This window comes from Hevea brasiliensis, chromosome 2, assembly GCF_030052815.1.
Source record: "Hevea brasiliensis isolate MT/VB/25A 57/8 chromosome 2, ASM3005281v1, whole genome shotgun sequence".
Lineage (NCBI taxonomy): Eukaryota > Viridiplantae > Streptophyta > Magnoliopsida > Malpighiales > Euphorbiaceae > Hevea > Hevea brasiliensis.
The window spans coordinates 111,112,983-111,127,743 of record NC_079494.1 but is presented as its reverse complement, the minus strand read 5'-3'; the positions used below and the strand labels follow the sequence as shown (position 1 = coordinate 111,127,743).

Sequence of the window (14,761 nt, the reverse complement as noted above, 5' to 3'; positions counted from 1 at the left end):
ATCTTGTTCTTTACTGCATGTCAAAGAAATAAAAACGAGGCGTTACACTTGCGCGCATACTGACACAAGCCATTCCCAAGTCCCAACGGCAGCGCTCAAAATCCTCATACAAAGGCGAGAAGCCGAGAAGTTCATTTGGCGGGAGATTTCCCATTTCTTTTTCCGCAAAACTAGGGCAAATCTTTCGCTCTTCTGATCACACTTCACTCACTTCCTCTCGTCCTCAAAATTTTCCATTCCGACTTCAATTTCTTTTTTCTTTTTACCCAAACCTAAACCCTAGCTTATGGACAACGCACCCAAAGACGCCGAAACTTCCCGTGCCCGCCCTGTGAGTCTTAATTCTCTTTCAATACTTGCATTTTTCGTATGTGCCTGTATTTTGAACTCTTTTTGTCTCTCTCAACAGAAGAGGGGTAGGCCTCGCATTCAGAACCAAGAAACAAGTGATGAAGGCCCCAACCAAGCGGAGATAGAGGCTTCTCCTGACAACTTCAGTGAGGTCCGTCCTAAAGCTAAACGCAGCCGACCTCTGGAGGAGCAAAAGTCCGACCAAAGCTTGATTGGTATTTAGCTCTTGTTTTTTATTGCTTTCAGTTCTTCAAATTTGAAATCTGCATTCAATTTTGATGAGAAGTCATTAGTTACAGACCTGTTTACCTGGTTTTTGCAACTAGGAGTAAAAAAAAGTTGAGCTACTTGATTTTGCGATCATGTTTGGGGCGAAATTAATTCGCCATTACTAGTGGTTTTAATGAATAATATACATTATGAGTATTTTCTCTGCAGTCATAACACTGGGGAGCTTTTTTCGTCCACTCACTCATGTGTCCCAATGTTCATGGACTATTAATTTGAATAATCATGGAACATGAGCGGTTTGTATTTGCTGTAACGGGAGTTTTCATAAAATAATATGATTTAAGCAAAATTTTGAGCGAATTTCTTTGTGATTATAAAAATGGGAAGGGAATCTCAATAAACAACAGATGGTTGATTGTCACTGACGTAGCACTTTAGCAGTGAGTTTTCAGGAAAATTTTTGTCTCATTACCCACCAAGTGGAACAGATCTTCTTTCTTAGAACTGCCACTCGATCATAGACATGTATTTATGCAATATTGAATATTCCCCAGTTACAAAAGATGCTGACAGGTTACAATTAGTTGTATTGTTTGCCTAGCATCATCATGTCATTGGTACGAGTTTTGTGGCTGTAGTTAATGTGTGCTGAATGCTGATGTGATCCTCCAGATAGACTGTGTCTGTCGACTGTAGTGTTTAAGTTTACAAACATTCTTTAAGTCGCTTTGCTTGCCAGAAATTGGTTATTTGTTCTTGTGTAGCTTTAAAATTTCCCCTTTTGCTTTATGGTTTTTGCATGTTGATCACTTTTCTGTAGAGGTCATCAAAGGCAATGGGAAACAAATCCCCCATGTGGTGAAGCTTTGGGTTGAGCACTATGAAAAGGATCCAAAACCTGCAATGGTTGAACTCTTGACCATGCTTTTTGAGGTAATTTTAAAAGTATGCAAATGTGAAACCACATAAGAACTACCATCTACCAATTGAAATTCATTTAATTTGAAGATGATGAAAGAAATAGATATATAAATGTGACCCTATAAAAGAATTATAAATTGTAATAAGATCTTTGCTTGGGAATTTCAAACTCATTACTGAATTTATTTCTCCTGTTCTCTGACATTGTACTAATAGCATGTGTGTACAGGCATGTGGAGCTAAATTTTATATCAAGGAAGAGTTGCTTGATGAGACTGATGTTGATGATGTTGTGGTTGCTCTTGTCAATCTCGCTAGAAAAGTATCTTCTATTTAATTTCATTATGCCCTTTCCTGTTTCTTAATTGTTTTAAACCTCTTTGTAGAATCCTTTTCTGAAAATTCAACTAAAAAAACATTCAGATTTTTTGCCTAGTGTGTTTCCTTAATTCCTTTCTGGATTAATTAGGGAGAAGTTGAAGATTATCAAAGTTCAAAGAGGAAGGATTTCAAGAACTTCAAAGAGAACATTGTCTCATTTTGGGACAATCTGGTAGTTGAGTGCCAGAATGGACCCCTATTTGATAAGGTTTTGTTTGATAAATGCATGGATTACATAATAGCATTGTCATGGTTAGCACTCTCTCTCTCTCTCTCTCTCTCTCTCTCTCTCTCTCTCTCTTGATGTCCCAAAATTGTGGCTGGGTTTATGAAATCAATTTGGTTCAATTTTTATGGTGTTAACACTAAGCAGCACTCCTCCAAGAGTTTACCGACAAATTGCTTCGTTGATGGGCCTTCAACTTGTAACATCATTCATAACAGTTGCAAAAACACTTGGAGCTCAGCGAGAAACTACTCAGAGACAGCTAAATGCTGAAAAGAAGAAACGAACTGAGGGACCTCGTCTTGAGTCACTAAATAAAAGGTTATCTACAACTCATGAAATGATAGTTGTGCTAGAGGACATGATGCGCAAAATTTTTACAGGGTAGGATTTTGTTTTTCCTTGTCATTATTATTACTAAAAGGAAAGGCATCTGATATGATAAATTTCCTGTTTTATTAAACAGCCGTTTGTTTTTTTTTTTTTTATCCTATATATTATTTTGTGTAGGTTATTTGTGCATCGGTACCGAGATATTGATCCTAACATTCGAATGTCATGCATAGAGTCACTTGGTGTGTGGATTTTGTCATATCCATCACTTTTCCTACAGGATTTATACTTAAAGTACCTTGGATGGACATTGAATGATAAAGTGAGTTATGCTAAACAATTTAATTTAGTTTTTGATTTATGATTATGAGCTACTCAATTGTAATTAGCTTCTATCTTATTTTGCTTGAAGAGTGCTGGTGTAAGAAAAGCATCTATCCTTGCTTTGCAAAATCTTTATGATGTGGATGATAATGTGCCCACTCTTAGTCTATTCACTGAACGATTTTCCAACCGCATGATTGAGCTTGCTGACGACATTGATGTCTCTGTTGCTGTATGCGCCATTGGACTTGTAAAACAATTACTAAGGTTATTTTCTGTCAATTTTATATATGCATTTATATTCAAATCCTTTTTATGTTTATGTAAAAGGGTTATGAAACAAAATTGGGTCTTGTGGTGTATTGCAGGCATCAGCTTCTGCCTGATGATGACTTGGGTCCTTTATATGATTTACTTATTGATGATCCTGCAGACATCAGGCTTGCCATAGGAGAATTGGTGTATGATCACTTGATTGCTCAAAAGTTTAATAGCTCTCAATCTGGCTCTAGAGGTTTTACTTTACTCTGTTTTTTTATTCTACTTTAATATGTTTTGTCAAAATTGCATGGCACTAGAGCACTTTTGGTCATAACCATCTTTTCCCAGGTAATGACAGTGGTTCTTCTGAGGTCCATCTCGGCAGAATGTTGCAAATTTTAAGGGAGTTTTCAACAGATCCTATCCTCTGTATCTATGTTATTGATGATGTTTGGGAGTACATGAAAGCAATGAAGGTACATAGTTATTGCTTTCAAAAATATTTGAGGAAACTTGGATTTGTGGAAAGGAAGTGCTAAGGTAGAAATCTCAGAATGTAGTTAGTGGAAAGGCTAGTCCTTGGCCAACCTTCAGTTGGTTCCTTGTGTGCATCTTGCACTGTAATTGCACTCTGCACCAGATAACTTTCTGAACAATTTTTTTTTTCCCTAGTTAATAAGTTTTGTGCTGTAAATATCCAATTTGCTTTCCAAGATGGCAAATCTTTTCTCTGCATGCAGGATTGGAAGTGCATTATTTCCATGCTGTTGGATGAGAATCCATTGGTTGAGCTTAATGATGATGATGCAGCAAATTTGGTTAGACTTCTTTTTGCATCAGTCCGGAAGGCTGTAGGAGAGAGGATAGTTCCTGCTTCTGATAATCGAAAGCAATATTATAATAAAGCTCAGAAAGTGTGTAATTCCTCGGCTTTTTTACATTATTATTATTATTATTATTATTATTATTATTATTATTATTATTATTATTATTATGTTGCAATCTGTTTCGAAATTCTAGATTCTGTTTGAATGATCCACCATCTAGAAAAACTGATTTTAGGGATTCAGACTCTATTGTGTTTTATTTTCATGATTCTGTTTCTCTCTTATGGGTACATGTCACCTCAGTGCCATGGTGTTTGTACTACTGTCACTTTATAAGAAAATATTAATCGTTTTTTAAATTGTCAGGAAATATTTGAAAATAATAGAAGAGATGTTACAATTGCCATGATGAAGAACTATCCTCTCCTCTTACGTAAATTCATGGCTGACCAAGCAAAAGTACCGTCACTGGTTGAGATTATCGTATACATGAACCTAGAGCTTTATTCCCTAAAGAGACAGGAACAGGTGGGTGGAAGAATTTCTTGTTTGTTCAATTCATTAGATTTTGTTTTCAACTTAGTTTGATGGTGACTGCTGATTAGCTTGCATAGTAATTTAGTAAACTAATCAAATCTTGGATATTAACATTTTATTCTTTCATCTTTCAGAATTTCAAAAATGTTCTTCAGCTTATTAAAGAGGCGTTTTTTAAACATGGTGAGAAGGAGGCACTGAGATCTTGTGTGAAGGCTATTAAGTTTTGTTCTACTGAGAGTCAAGGAGAGCTAAAAGATTTTGCGGATAATATATTAAAGAATCTTGAAGATGAGCTGATTGCTAAGCTTAGATCTGCGATGAAAGAAGCAGCGGTATATTTCTATCTTTGCCTTTTATCATCCAATGATCACAAAGTGGATGAGATGTGACAAGCTTTAAATTGCAGGATGGTGATGAATATTCTCTTCTCGTAAATTTGAAAAGGTTATATGAGCTTCAGTTATCAAGGGCCGTACCAATTGAGAGTTTATATGATGATTTTGTTAGGAATCTCCACAATTTCAGAAATGCGGATGATGAGGTGTGTTAATTGAACTTTATAAGATGTGTATTTTTCCAAATCTGTTTCCTTACTTAGGCTTAGCCATAATCTAAATGCTCTTGCATTTTTTCATTGTCTAATTGCTGTTGCTCATCCAGGTTGCCAGTTTTCTGCTTCTGAATATGTATTTGCATGTAGCATGGTCTCTGCAGTCTATTGTGAACAGTGAAACTGTCTCCAAAGGACGCTTAGTCTCTCTACTTTCAAAACGCAATATCTTGTTTGAGGAACTTGAGTACTTTCTTCTGACCCCTTCTGAAGAAGAGAGAGCTAATAAATATGCCAATCATCTAGTGTGCAGAGTAAGCTCCTTATTTTTTCTTTTATCTATGATTTTAATCATAAGCATTTTGTAAAAATATATTGTATTGAATGTTTATGAAATGCTCTAATCTTGGTCTGATGAAAAGGTGGGTATACCCAGGTTTGTATTATACTTGCAGAGACATGGTGTTTGTTCAGACAGACAAATTTTTCTTCAACAAAGCTGGAAAACTTAGGATATTGTCCGGATTCATCTGTTCTTAGCAAATTCTGGAGACTTTGCGAACAGCAGCTCAACATTTCAGGTGACTTTTTTCTTTTTCTTTTTCTTTTTCTATTTTTGTTCTTGTTGCTTGTTGTGCCAAATGTTTAACACACTAAACCCAGATCTAACCAACTGCCATCTTACCTCCTCTACGTTCTTGACAGCCCATCATAGTGATTGTACGATAAATGGTTGGTGGTTCATCTACCATCTTTGCTCGTGTTTGTTTTTTACTCAATTTTACTTGTTTAGAAGGAATGGATTGCTTACTTGAACAAATTGATGCTTAAATGCATGGTCCCATGTATATGCTTTTGTGGTGCACTTTGTTTTTAATCTCTGTTTTTACATTTCTCAAAAAAAAAAAAAAAAAAAAACTCTGTTTCTATATTTATCTCAATATATTTCACAGATGAAACAGAACATGAAGACTCAAGCAAAGAGTACATTGAGGAGACAAATAGAGATGCAGTTATGATAGCTGCAGCAAAGTTGGTTGCTAGTGATACAGTTACCAAGGTGAGCATGCACCTGATGGATGTTGAGAGTATGATGATAATTTAGCTTGCGATCAACAGATTGAGTATTCTTCTTAATCAATGGTTGTAGTATCCATGTTCTTTGATGGATTTTTCTTTTCTTCTTGCTCACACTCCTCACTCTTTTTCTTCCTTTCCCGTGACGTCAAAGGGTGGAATCTTGTGAAGTGTAATTATGGTGATTTAGAGTTTCCTACCCTTGGACTAGATTCCATTTTTGTGCACGTTTGCTTACTGTCTGTTCTACTTTTAATGCAGGAATCTCTTGCTCCAGAGATCATTTCTCATTTTGTGATGCATGGAACAAGTGTAGCAGAGATTGTTAAGCATCTAATCACTGTCATAAAGAAAAAAGAAGAAGATATTTCCAATATCTTTTTAAAAGCATTGAAAAGGGTATAGCTTGTACCTTTGAGTGATGTTGATCACGTGATTCATTCGTTGAAATTGAAAAAGACAGAAGGCTTATATGACTTTACTGATTTTTCCTTATTTTATTGCTTGAACACACCTTGTTTTGCTCTTGGTATATTCATCATGTATCTAAACATAAAATTTTTTTAAAATACTTCTCTTTCATGAGCTCACAGCTGTGAGTTTATTAGATTTTTTATGTTTTCAGGCTTACTATTAATGGGGCATTTGGTAAAAAGTTAATAAGGGATAATTACTATCCATATAACTTTTAACCTCTTGTTACTCTTGTTTGGATGCTAATAAGAGGCTAGGTTAATTTTGAACCTAGTTACTATTATCCTCTCCTCAGAGGTTAAATATTAACTTTGGGGGGACTAGGCTAACAAGCTTAAGAGGTGCTAATAAGACATTTTTATTTTTATTTTTTAACCAAACATCATTAACTGTTATAACATAATTATTTTTTCTCCTTTAACAATTACTCCTTTAAAACTTACAAGAGTAACACTTAACCTTCATTTTTTTAGTCTTGTACCAAAAATAACTTAAGGGTATTTGGATATAAAATATTTCTTTGAAATTTTCAGTAAAAGTGCATGTGAAGATGCACATAGTTATATGATTTTCCTATTTTTGCTAGGCCCATCACTGGCATTTGGAGGAACTTTGTAGAAGCGATGACAGAGCCTTCACAGGAAAATCTTTTCAGGAGTGTAAGGACCTGGCTGCTCGACTTTCTGGAACATTCATGGGTGCTGCTCGGAACAAGCATAGAGAAGAAATCTTAAAAATTGTCAAGGAAGGTATTGAATATGCTTTCATAGAAGCTCCAAAACAGTTGTCTTTTCTGGAAAGTGCAGTGCTTTATTTTGTATCCAAATTGCCGACACCTGATGTCCTGGAAATGTAAGAATTACTCTCTAGTTTTGGTATCTTCTGACTTCTAGCATCTTTAATTTCTTTTTGATTAGGGCACTGTGTACCCAACTGTGCTTTTCCTTTTATGTGGCCACTGGCCAAACAGATAGTAGAATGTTATGGAAAACTTATTGGCACTAATACTATCATTGGTTTGCAAGTAGTCTAAAAGATGTCCAAAGCCGAATAGAGAATGTAAATACTGATGAAGATCCCAGTGGTTGGCGCCCCTACTACACATTTGTGGACAACTTGCGAGAAAAGTATGCAAAGAATGAAGGTTTCCCAGGTAATGCTGTAATTTGACCTTCTGTATGACTGGAATCTAATGTGTGCACATTTATGGTTTTCCTCTGAGCCACAATTTTATTGAGTTTGAAATTTTTTTTTCCAGATGAAGATAGATGGCTGCTATTCTTATTTTTAATCAAATGCCCATGTTGGTCTTTCTTTCTTTGCTTATGTATGTGCACATGCATACTTTGTGTGTGTGTCCTTGACTGCTTGGATGCACCTTGTTTCATTTATTTTCCCTTCCATGTTGGCATCACATTTTCTAGAGAAAAATTTCTTCTTCTTGAAATGTAAGAAACAATGCCGGTTCAAGTTTTTAGCTTTATTTTTAAGGAAGAAACTACTCTTTGGTTTTTACATATTGCTCTAAGCCTTTTCATGGACAAACACTTGGTAATATTAATAGAATTCATCAATCACATGGATTGGACTTGGGGCCTAATCTTTTTAGAAGTTTTCTAATTTCAATGTGTCAATTCACTAGTTTATTCATGCATCCCATTTCCACTAGTTTTAAGTTTCTGGATTTGGCAATTGTGCTGTTGGCAACTTGGCATCTTTGTGATGAGGGGCAAACTGTTGCAATGATGGTGATTTTAGAGCCAGATGTTTCACTGGAATCTAATGCCATTTTGTTATGTCCACATATCTTTGTGAGGTGCCAGTACTAATGTACACAATTTTTCTTTCATTGCAAGGAGGCTGTTTCCATGTTTTGAACCCATGAACTGTTAATCACAATGGAGAGGCTTTACCATTGTGCTCACCCTTTCACTCTATTACTACAACAAATTAAGATCCACTTTATCCTGCAGTAGCTGATGAGGGCATTCGTCTTCATTCATTGCATTGGATACCAAAGACGGAAAGTAGTTTAGCTTGAGGCTGTTTATGGGGTTTTTGGCAGTTATTAAGAACCTCAGAATGAGGCTGAAATTTGTTATAGATGTTGTTACATCTTATTATGAATTTTTGGTCATGCTTTGGATAATGAAATTGCACTTTGGCTTTAAGAATGTATTCCGATGCCAATGTTGTTGATATGTTGCAGATGAGAAAGAGGGGACTGCTGTAAGACGCAGGGGTCGTCCAAGGAAGCAACAAAACATAGAAGGAAAGAGACTCTTTGGTGAGCATGGTTCAAGTGAAGAGGAGGATTCAATTAGTGGATCTGATCAAGAAGATGCACGGGAAGAAGAAAAGCAAAATGAGGAGGAAGAGGAGGCTCCTTTGATACATTCATTGAAAGCATCCAAATTGAGGTCATTTAAGGTTTCAAGAGATGAAAATAAAGGCCAGGCAAGGACAGGAGTTTCTAGAACTTCTGGTATGAAATGCATTTATCCTTTTCAGGCATAACCTGATTGTCTCTTTTCTATTTTGGTTAGGTGTCAGTATAATAGTGTAGTTCAGACCATGTTGCTTGTATGGCTCTAAGATGAGATTTAGCACTTGTTACATAATATCCAACAATCCACACAGTGCAAATTTGAGCAAATGAGGCATGTGTGTGTGAGAAAGAAGAGTCTTATTCCCATAAATCATTTTTGACAAGGAAAATTGTGCCTTCAATATAACGTTATGTCTGCTGATACAACACCTTCCTAGTGGCAATCTGTGACTGGTAAATATGTAGTAGATTGGAAATTTTCCTATTTGATAACACTGCACATACTTGTGATTGAATACCACAATGGAGTCTTTACCATGTGACTTGCTATTAGGGCCTAAGCATGGACTCATACCACATATGATAATATGGAAATATGCTTGTTATTTGCAGTTAATGTTGATTCTGATTCATTACTCAAATTCGGCCTAGTTGTGATCTCTCCAGTCTCCAAGTTGTTTCAATTTTTTTTATAGCTATTAACCTGATGAATATATCAATTTTGCAGGAGCATCAAACTAGTGATTGCCATTGTCCAAGTTGCGGTGTATATTAAAAGCAGAGCTCATTAGTTGTGGATGAGATTTGATTTGGAAATCTTGAGCTCTTCTTCTCCATATGTTAGAGGCTAGGGTTAGATCATGTATGTATTGGAATGTATGTAGGAATTTCTATGTATGCCTGCTGATGAATGCAAATAGTTTCCTGAACTGCTTCTGGATGGATGCCCTCTTGACTCTGCATCATACTGGAAAGCTTATCTCAGATAAACATTCCAGACCAAGAGTAATAAAAAACTCTGTAAACTATAGCTGTACTGGTATCTGTCTGACCACACAGTAAATCTCCACTAATGGGTAGTTCTCTCCAATGTTTTTGTGAACTTTCCTGAATGTTGTCCTGAACAGGTGATACAAAATCGCTGTACTTTTATCAAAATAGAAACTAATTCCATTTTTCTAAAACATAACACAGATACCTATATTTTTCTAATAAATAAAAAAAATACCTATTTAACATAAAAACCAACGTTATCTGCTTATCTTTTGGTTGGGGTGTGTAAATCGTCAGTTCAACTGTGAATCAAATATAAAAATTGAAATTAGATATCCGAAAAAAATTTAAATTAAATTTTAAAAATTATGTATACAATGAAAAGTTAAAATAAAATCGATTTGTGGTACAACATTCGAAACCAGAAAATCCTGAATTAATTTCAATTTGTCTTAAGTTCGTTAACTAAATTCATTAAAATTCAAAGCTACATGTATCTCATATCACGGTTCCATTCTTGCTACAATTTCACAATTCACAAATCAACAAAAATACATGATACACCAAAATCATAAATGAAATCTAAATCAAACGAAGTTCCCACATTCTGATTTCTTCAATCTGATCATAGTCACTTGTTGCTTCTTCAATCAACAAGGGAGACAAGATACTGTTGCTGCATTGTTGCCTCTGTTGTGTCATCGTCCGCCACTCTGACAATGGAGAGCGACTTTGCATGCTTCTCAATGTCAACGGTACTAGTCTAGCTTATATAATGATATTTGGCATTTCTGTCCCGATATTACTATATTATTATTTTTTATTAAAAATAAATTTATTTTTATATAATTCAAATTTTTTAAATATATTATTAAAATTATGTTTTAAATTTATATTTTTAACTTATAATTTATTTTTAATAAATAAATTTATATTATATAATAATAAATTAAATAAAAAATAAAAGAATTTTATTCACGGAAATTTCCCAAGCTCTTATTGGAAAATGTCCTACTTGACCTAATCCTCTGCAGGGCGAAAATCGATACAACTCCCTGGATTCGCGTCGTTGCTATCATTAGATAAAAGTTCCGTTAGATAATATTAATTATTTTAATAATTATTAAATATTAATATTTTATATTATAATTTAGAGTATAGATATTTATTAAAAATAATTATTAAATTAATTTTTAAATATAAAAAAATATATATTTTATTAATCTTTAAAAAAATAATATAAATATTACGTTATTGGATGATATAAATAACAAAGGGTAAACGTTATTTTTGCCGAATAGGGTCAAAGTAATACTTTTACTTTGAGCTCCAACTAAGGAAACGGCGTCAGTTCACTGCCTTTTCTCCCATTTCTTTTGTAACTACGCTTTATAAACGACATCGTTTTTAAGGGGAACGATCGCCATCTTCCCGTGTTTTACCTGGAACTGGCAGCGTTTTCCGAGTCAGAGTTTCCCTCACAAGTCGAATCGAGTGTTTCTCACGTCAAGCGATCTCGGTTAGTATTTTTGTTCATTTTTATCATCGATTCATTTTCTTTACCTGCATAAACATTGATTTGAAATTTCTTCCTCGAATATATCTGTATATAATCTGTTCTAGTTTCGTTTTTTCCCCAGTTTTGCTTATGCTGAAAATTAAACATGATTGTTGAGTTGTCTTGTAATATTGGGTTGTTTGTTTCACATTAAAAAATTATCAATTGATGAAGGTGGTGCACTCACCATTAATTTGCGCAGGTATTGAACGATTTTATTGCATTGCGTTGCATTTTACATCCGTTCCAATCTACTGTTAGATATTTATGTTCTTTGAAGCCATTAATTTGGTCTGATGAATTGAATTCCACTTAATTCAATAGATCCATGACCCTTTCGAATCTTGCAGGACAACATCTGAAATTGATGTTACGTCCTGCTCTTGGGAGATGGTGGGGGATAAAGAAATTTCCCTGAGGATGCTGATTGTGAAAGTTAGATACTAGATAGTTTAATCAAAGGAGGAGGGAGAAGCATTAGTATTTTTGTGAATAAATATGTGCTATTTGTGTTAACATATATATATGTATAGTAAGAATTCAGTGGTTACTAATGACCACATCTCCTCTGGTTTGATAATTTGTTTGGTTTTTAAAATATTTGAGAATAGCTTAATGATCTTATAAATTAAAGACACTAAATTATAGTGAAAGTAATGTCGATACAGTGAAAGTAGTGTCAATTATGTGAAGATGACCTCTGATGTTGATTTTTGGTATGATGTTTTAAACAAAAATGAGTGATCAGATGTATGAATTAATAATGTGTACTAAGACACTACATTAATGAAGGGAATATATTTTACCAGAGGTGATGTGTTAAAATGGCATCAAATTTTCAACTTTGTTCATCTCTCTTTGTTTTTTGCTTCAATCAAACTGAATATTTTCGCAGGTGGCAATGTAAGTTTTCCTTTTTGCTGCTTCAATTACTGAATAATGTAATTAAATTGTTGTGATTTATATAATATTAGCTTTTCCTTTTGCTGGCTTGGTTAATAGCTGTTAGGTAGTTCTTTTTTTCGGAATTTTCTTGTTTGCTTAAATTGTTTATATTTCTGACTGGTTTATGAATTGCATTAGTTGTTTTTCTTTTTCTTTTTCTTTTTCTTTTTCTTTTTTTTTTTTGTTGAATCTTCTTGTGCTTATACTTAGAGGGAAGATCCAACTTCATATGTTGTTTGGAGTAGCAAGTAGCCACTTACAATACTCATATTTTGTGCAAGGCATGAGAATACTCTTCGTCTGAGTTTGAATGTGCTGCTTAGTATTGTTTTTGTTTAGATTTCCTTATTATGAAAATTTACACAACTTTCCTTTAATAGCCTTTGGCAAATGTTGCCTGCAGGTTAATTAGCATTTAGTTTAGAGAAGCAGAATGGCTGCTGGTAGAATTGCTCATGCCACCTTGAAAGGGCCAAGTGTTGTCAAGGAGATCTGTATGGGTATTGCACTTGGCTTGGCTGCTGGTGGTCTTTGGAAGATGCATCACTGGAATGAGCAGAGGAAGGCGAGAGCGTTCTATGACTTGCTAGAAAAAGGCGAAATAAGTGTTGTTGCAGAAGAATAGATTCTTTTATGCATCTATGATGATGTTAAGTATCCCGATCTTTGATGTCACCTTGTTTGGCTATTAAGTTGAGCATACTCAGTTTGAACATTTGAAGAATAAATATTTTGTTTTAAGATGTGGAGCACATATTTGTTTTAACAAATAAATGAAGTTTGATTATTCACTTATTTGAGTTGTTGACTTGTTGCTGCTTTTCTTTTGAGTTTCTTATGGTATGGTATTATCATCTTTTCTTTTGGTTTGCAATTTTGGATTTCTATTAGGATCGGCAAACTTGCAATTTTGGCTAAAAGTGAACAATAAGCCTGACAAGGTTGGCTGCAATTGTAATTTGCATGGAAAATTGTAGTTGGCTATGGGACTAATAGTGCAGTGTAAAAGGTGACAATCTAGCTGTGTCACTATTGCTGATGTTTGATTTTCATGGATTCCATGAAAATGAAATCCAACACCGAGCAATATTTTAGTGATGAAGATCCAAACAGAGAGTCATATTTAGTGACTTTCAAAAGTGGGCAACATAGAAGTCAAGTTGACTTTCTCTTAACCAGGAAGACAAATAGAGCTCTATGCAAGGATTGCAAGGTCATTCCAGGAGAGGCTTTAACAAGTCAACATCGGTTAGTGGTCTTATATGTCAAGTTTAGGAACAATTCAAGTAAGGTCAGAAGAAATAGTGTAGCTCGAACAAAATGGTGGGAGTTCAAAGGAGTAAAACAAGTGAAGTTCAAAAATGAGCTTCTTGAGTCCGAAGCATGGAAGCTGGATATGGAGACTAATGATATGTGAATACAGATGGCATCAAAGATTGGAGAAGTAGCTAAAAAAGTATTTGGAGAGGCTAAAGGACATGAACCACCCTCAAAAGAGAGATGGTGATGGAATGAGGAAGTACAAAAGGCAGTGAAGAGAAAAAGGGAATGGGATAAGAAATTACCTAAATGTGAAAATAATGAGGCATATGAACAGTACAATATAGCAAAGAAAGAGGCAAAAAAGGCAGTTAGTCAAGCAAGAACACAGGCCTTTGAAAAGTTATATGAGAAACTTGAAACTAAAGAAGGAGAGAAAGATATTTATAGATTAGCAAGGAGGAGAGAAAGGAAATGTCAAGATCTCAATCAAGTTAGGTGCATTAAGGATAAAGAAGGAAAAGTGTTAGTGAAAGATGAGGACATTAAAGAAAGATGGAGAAATTATTTTAATAATCTCTTTAATAATAGTCAAAATGGTAATAGCGTTAATATAGACTATAAAACAATAGAAAAGAATGTGAATTATACTAGAAGGATTAGATCTTTAGAAGTAAAGAAAGCATTTAAGAGAATGAAAGTGGGTAAAACCTGTGAACCCGATGAAATAACAATTGAAGTGTGGAAGTGTTTGGGAGATATGGGAGTGACATGATTAACTAAATTATTTAATAAGATTCTAAACTCAAAGAAAATGCCTGATGAATGGAGGAGTATTTTAGTACCTATTTTTAAAAATAAGGGAGACATACAGAGTTGCTCGAACTATAGGGGAATTAAACTCATGAGCCATACTATAAAATTGTGGGAGAGAGTTGTGGAGCATCGACTACGTCATGATACTTCTATCTCTCTCAATCAATTTGGCTTCATGCCCGGTCGTTTAACTATGGAAGCGATATTTCTCATTAGAAGCTTGATGGAGAAATATAGAGATGTGAAGAAAGATCTACACATTGTTTTTATTGATTTGGAGAAGGCTTATGATAGTGTTCCAAGAGATGTCTTATGGAATGTGTTAGAACAAAAGAGGTTATCTATTAGGTACATACAAGTGTTG

The 14,761-nt window shown here is 34.6% G+C and overlaps 2 protein-coding genes across 10 annotated transcripts; both read left to right on the top strand.

The window, feature by feature from the left end:
* Positions 1-45: 45 nt before the first annotated feature.
* LOC110665540 (sister-chromatid cohesion protein 3) lies at positions 46-9,927 on the top strand. 6 transcript variants are annotated; one of them, XM_058138605.1, is made up of 22 exons: positions 49-331; positions 410-566; positions 1,403-1,515; positions 1,733-1,825; positions 1,973-2,136; positions 2,258-2,494; positions 2,621-2,765; positions 2,856-3,034; positions 3,136-3,281; positions 3,377-3,504; positions 3,769-3,942; positions 4,222-4,383; positions 4,527-4,727; positions 4,802-4,936; positions 5,056-5,259; positions 5,382-5,526; positions 5,899-6,005; positions 6,284-6,421; positions 7,083-7,348; positions 7,522-7,649; positions 8,706-8,981; positions 9,553-9,927. In XM_058138605.1, exons 1-22 carry the CDS (start codon positions 287-289, stop codon positions 9,564-9,566), a joined length of 3,357 nt encoding a protein of 1,118 aa, XP_057994588.1. In that variant the 5' UTR covers positions 49-286; the 3' UTR covers positions 9,567-9,927. The 6 variants fall into 6 exon arrangements, with proteins under 6 accessions (XP_057994601.1, XP_057994606.1, XP_057994608.1 ...); XM_021825712.2 differs by having other exon boundaries at positions 50-331; positions 7,525-7,649; XM_058138618.1 differs by lacking the exons at positions 8,706-8,981; positions 9,553-9,927 and adding an exon at positions 7,755-8,346 and having other exon boundaries at positions 46-331.
* A 1,236-nt stretch (positions 9,928-11,163) lies between these two features.
* LOC110665539 (cytochrome c oxidase subunit 5C) lies at positions 11,164-13,116 on the top strand. 4 transcript variants are annotated; one of them, XM_058138593.1, is made up of 3 exons: positions 11,164-11,337; positions 12,702-12,929; positions 12,969-13,116. In XM_058138593.1, the coding sequence occupies exons 2-3, from the start codon at positions 12,755-12,757 to the stop codon at positions 12,989-12,991; spliced, it is 198 nt and encodes a 65-aa protein (XP_057994576.1). In that variant the 5' UTR covers positions 11,164-11,337; positions 12,702-12,754; the 3' UTR covers positions 12,992-13,116. The 4 variants fall into 4 exon arrangements, with proteins under 4 accessions (XP_057994576.1, XP_057994569.1, XP_021681403.1 ...); XM_058138586.1 differs by having other exon boundaries at positions 11,182-11,337; positions 12,725-12,929; XM_058138599.1 differs by lacking the exon at positions 11,164-11,337 and adding an exon at positions 11,400-11,578 and having other exon boundaries at positions 12,725-12,929.
* Positions 13,117-14,761: the final 1,645 nt, after the last annotated feature.

Coding starts and splice junctions, on each gene's coding strand:
- LOC110665540 (XM_058138605.1), top strand. CDS start 287: ATGGACAACGCACCCAAAGACGCCGAAACTTCCCGTGCCCGCCCT. Junction 3,505..3,768: donor AGTACATGAAAGCAATGAAG/GTACATAGTTAT, acceptor CTCTGCATGCAG/GATTGGAAGTGCATTATTTC. Junction 5,260..5,381: donor CCAATCATCTAGTGTGCAGA/GTAAGCTCCTTA, acceptor GGGTATACCCAG/GTTTGTATTATACTTGCAGA.
- LOC110665539 (XM_058138593.1), top strand. CDS start 12,755: ATGGCTGCTGGTAGAATTGCTCATGCCACCTTGAAAGGGCCAAGTGTT. Junction 12,930..12,968: donor AGAAAAAGGCGAAATAAGTG/TTGTTGCAGAAG, acceptor GCATCTATGATG/ATGTTAAGTATCCCGATCTT.